This window comes from Lampetra fluviatilis, chromosome 21 (assembly GCF_964198595.1).
Source record: "Lampetra fluviatilis chromosome 21, kcLamFluv1.1, whole genome shotgun sequence".
Taxonomy (NCBI): Eukaryota; Metazoa; Chordata; class Hyperoartia; order Petromyzontiformes; family Petromyzontidae; genus Lampetra; species Lampetra fluviatilis.
This window is the reverse complement of record NC_136295.1, coordinates 5,845,335-5,848,662: the sequence shown is the minus strand read 5'-3', so window position 1 is coordinate 5,848,662 and position 3,328 is coordinate 5,845,335. Positions and strand designations below refer to the sequence as shown.

The following is a 3,328-nucleotide window of genomic DNA, read 5'->3' as shown; positions in this document are numbered from 1 at the left end:
TTGTTACGAGAGAAAAATATTCTCGCTGCGAAATTAAAAAAAAACTTTGACTCGGCGTCGCTGTCGCTTGGCAACCGCGTCACGTGACATCGCATCAACGAATTCGATTGGTCCACGCTGTGCGCTGCCCGTAAAATGATCCCCCATCGTGGGGGAAACGCGGTCAGCGCAATGGTTCCGCTCACCGATTTATCAACGCATTGCCGTGTCGTCTGTCGTTTCGTTCCTTTAAAATGTAATATTTCGCGAGTCGCAAAGGCAGACGCAACATTTGAACTCCCCATTTTTTTGTATAACACGTTTGCTTTTATTTAACGAAGAACAAAAAATTATTGGGAGAACTTCGGTGCGGAACTTGAAATCGTTCCAACTCACTGTTTCCTGTTCCGGGCAATGTTCAAGGAAGCAGCAGCGATCAGCTGCTTGGGGTCAGGGGTCAGGCGTTGATCCCCGTGTCAATATCGAACTCGCGTACAGCACCACAACAACACTAACCAGCAGCTTTAACCAGCACTAACCAGCAGCAACAACCAGCACGAGGCGCGACATGTCCTCCGCAGAGTCCAGCCCCAGCCGCTGTGCGTCTATGGCTGATCTGACGGACGACATTGAGGAGGTAGGGGACTTCCAAACCCAATGAGAGATGTTGCGTTCGTTCTAAACATGTCGACATTGACGTCCTTTATTTAACCAGGTGAGAGCCCGTTGCGGTGAATTGTCTCGTGATCGACGTCCTTTATTTAGCCTCGTCAGAGCCCATTGCGATGAGTCGTTTCTTGTGATCAACGTCCCGTATTTAAGCAGGTGAGGTTCATTGACTGTATCTCTGAATGATGTATTTATTTGTCAGGTGAAAGCTTATTGAGATGAATCATTAATCTGCCTTTTGTAAGTGCTAGGTATCTCCTGGACCCCGAAGCATTCAGGCTGTGGAATCGGTTATCAGAAGTATCTGAGCAGTCCTATCTACATGCAGGTCGAATGCACTCGAATTGCAATTCCGCCCGCGCAAGCTCCGTGTTTTCTTGTGTAATACAGTTGGATGACAAAGAGTTTGACCTTCCTCAAGTGGACACACCGCCCACATTGGAAAGCATTCTCAACGAGGTTTGTCGTAAAGCGCACATCAACACAAACATCATTTTTATTTTATTTGTATTAATTTTAATTTCATTTTTTTACCTACGTGACTTTACCGAAAGAACTAAGAATATGAATCCTTGCATTCACGAAAGCTTCAAATCTAGAATCAGACTGTGGGCCCGTTTTGTGAATTCTGTTCTGTTATGTTCGAGGTATACGTGGAGTTTTTTTTAAGTACTGCAGTGCCACGTTGTTGTGCAGGATGACGAGGAGGAGAATCCTTTCCAGCTGGATGACCCAGCGCTCTTCCTGGCCGACGGTTCGGACGCTTGTTCCGTGGAGACGTCCTCACTGGCCAGCACAGACAGTGGCGACCGGCCCGACTCCAGGCACGCGCATCCCTTGTACTATACAATGTGGAATATTTTTTTTTAAATGTATCAAATCTAACATGTGACCACATATCAAGACGTATATAGGGATATCCACATATATATAGGGTTTGTAGAAGAGGGGTATTTTTGAGGGCAGTATATCGATGATTGAAAGGGACAGGCCAGAGGAGGAATTGCAATAATATTGTGCGATACATACAGAAGAACACACATGGGATAATCATATATCTTGTGTCCTAAGACGTTAAAATGTATTTAATGAACACAGCGTGACGAGACAGTAATGCGCATGAGAGATGCTATTAGCATGATTTTGCGTTTCTTAAATGACTAATTGATTTGCATAGGAAGAGGAGTAGAGGATTTAAACAAGGGAATGGATACAGCAGTGCAAACAGGCAGAGGAATTGAATTCCATACATGAGCAGCAGTAGAGAAGTAACTACCAATCACACATTGAGCCAAGATGGACTGAAGATATTAACGGAATGCTTGATTTGCTTGAGCAGACAGCACATAGCGGAGGAGATTGATATGAAATGAGAGAGGTATGTGGTTGCCGGTACATATAAGATGGTGAAGATGATGATGATATCGGTCTTATAATTGATGCAGGACTGTACATATGAGTGATTTTTTTCTGAGCGTCGGCTTTTGGAGGAGCAAGATACATCAAGGCCAATTTACTCCAACTTTTCTAGGCTTCCACTTTCATCTTGATTTCATTTCCCAACTAAATTATTGTTCAAAAAGTCTTGGTCATCGTATACACATGGCAACTTGTGAAAAGTATGGTAACCCATTGGTTATATTGACACTCATTTATAATGTTTAATGAAACATTTGCATAATTTTATTAGGATCTGAAATGCTATCATGAATTGAAACATTGCCTTCAGGACTCACAATATTGGTAAAAAGTGAAACCAGGCAATCCAGTGACTGTTTGGTTGTGTTTGACTGGAATCCTGTGTATGTGCGTGTGTATTTGTGTGCCCACTTCTCACCCCAGGAAAAAAAAGAAGGCAGAGCAGAAGAAACCTTTCCATGGCTCCGTGCTGAAACATGTCATCCTCAAGGGCGTGTCTTCCCAGATTGTATCTGCAGCAGTGAGTCCAGTGTTATTGTAATAGTGGCTGGTTGGCTCGGGGGTTATGTTCATATAAACACGTTCCTTCGGAGTGGGCAGGTAGGAACTTGGTTGGACAGCGCATTCGTGCACGACAGACAAATAATCTCTGGTGGACAGTGTGGAACCTGTTGTTCCTACCTGTATAAGTGTAGTGTATCGTGTCGTGTATAGTGTAGTGTGTGAGTTAAACGTTGAGTTTTTTAAGGGCACCACGGGGTGACCAGCCCCTCCCCATCCAGTACCCCACCCTTCCCACCCCCCACCAAGCCCCACCGTCCCCACCCAGCCCCACCGTCCCCACCCAGCCCCACCCTCCCCACCCAGCTCCTCCCCACCCTCCCCACCCAGCCCCTCCCCACCCTCCCCTCCCCACCCAGCCTCTCCCTCCCCACCCTCCCCTCCCCACCCAGCCTCTCCCTCCTCACCCAGCCCCTCCCCACCCAGCCTTTCCCTCCCCACCTAGCCCCTCCCCACCCTCCCCTCTCCACCCAGCCCCACCCCTCCCACCCCCACCCTCCCCTCCCCTTCCCATATGCACGACAGACAAATAATCCCTGGTGGGCAGTGTGGAACCTGTTGTTCCTACCTGTAATACTGAGCCGGTTTGTAGCTCGATACTGAAGTTAGCTAATCTAGCTTGATTTGTGCTCCCCCGCCCACTAACAACATTAAGTAGGGTAAATAGTCACCATTACTATCAACCAGTTCACTCCTGAAT

At 46.8% G+C, this 3,328-nt stretch overlaps 1 protein-coding gene across 1 annotated transcript in view; it reads left to right on the top strand.

Moving 5' to 3' along the window:
• The first annotated feature begins 401 nt into the window (after positions 1–401).
• Positions 402–3,328, top strand: part of VPS8 (VPS8 subunit of CORVET complex) — a 32,313-nt gene continuing 29,386 nt past the window's right edge. Inside the window, exons 1-4 of the mRNA XM_078865921.1 lie at positions 402–616; positions 1,039–1,107; positions 1,345–1,472; positions 2,491–2,587. Coding sequence (XP_078722047.1) covers positions 548–616; positions 1,039–1,107; positions 1,345–1,472; positions 2,491–2,587 — 363 coding nt within the window. The 5' untranslated portion in view covers positions 402–547. The remainder of the gene's footprint in view (positions 617–1,038; positions 1,108–1,344; positions 1,473–2,490; positions 2,588–3,328) is intronic.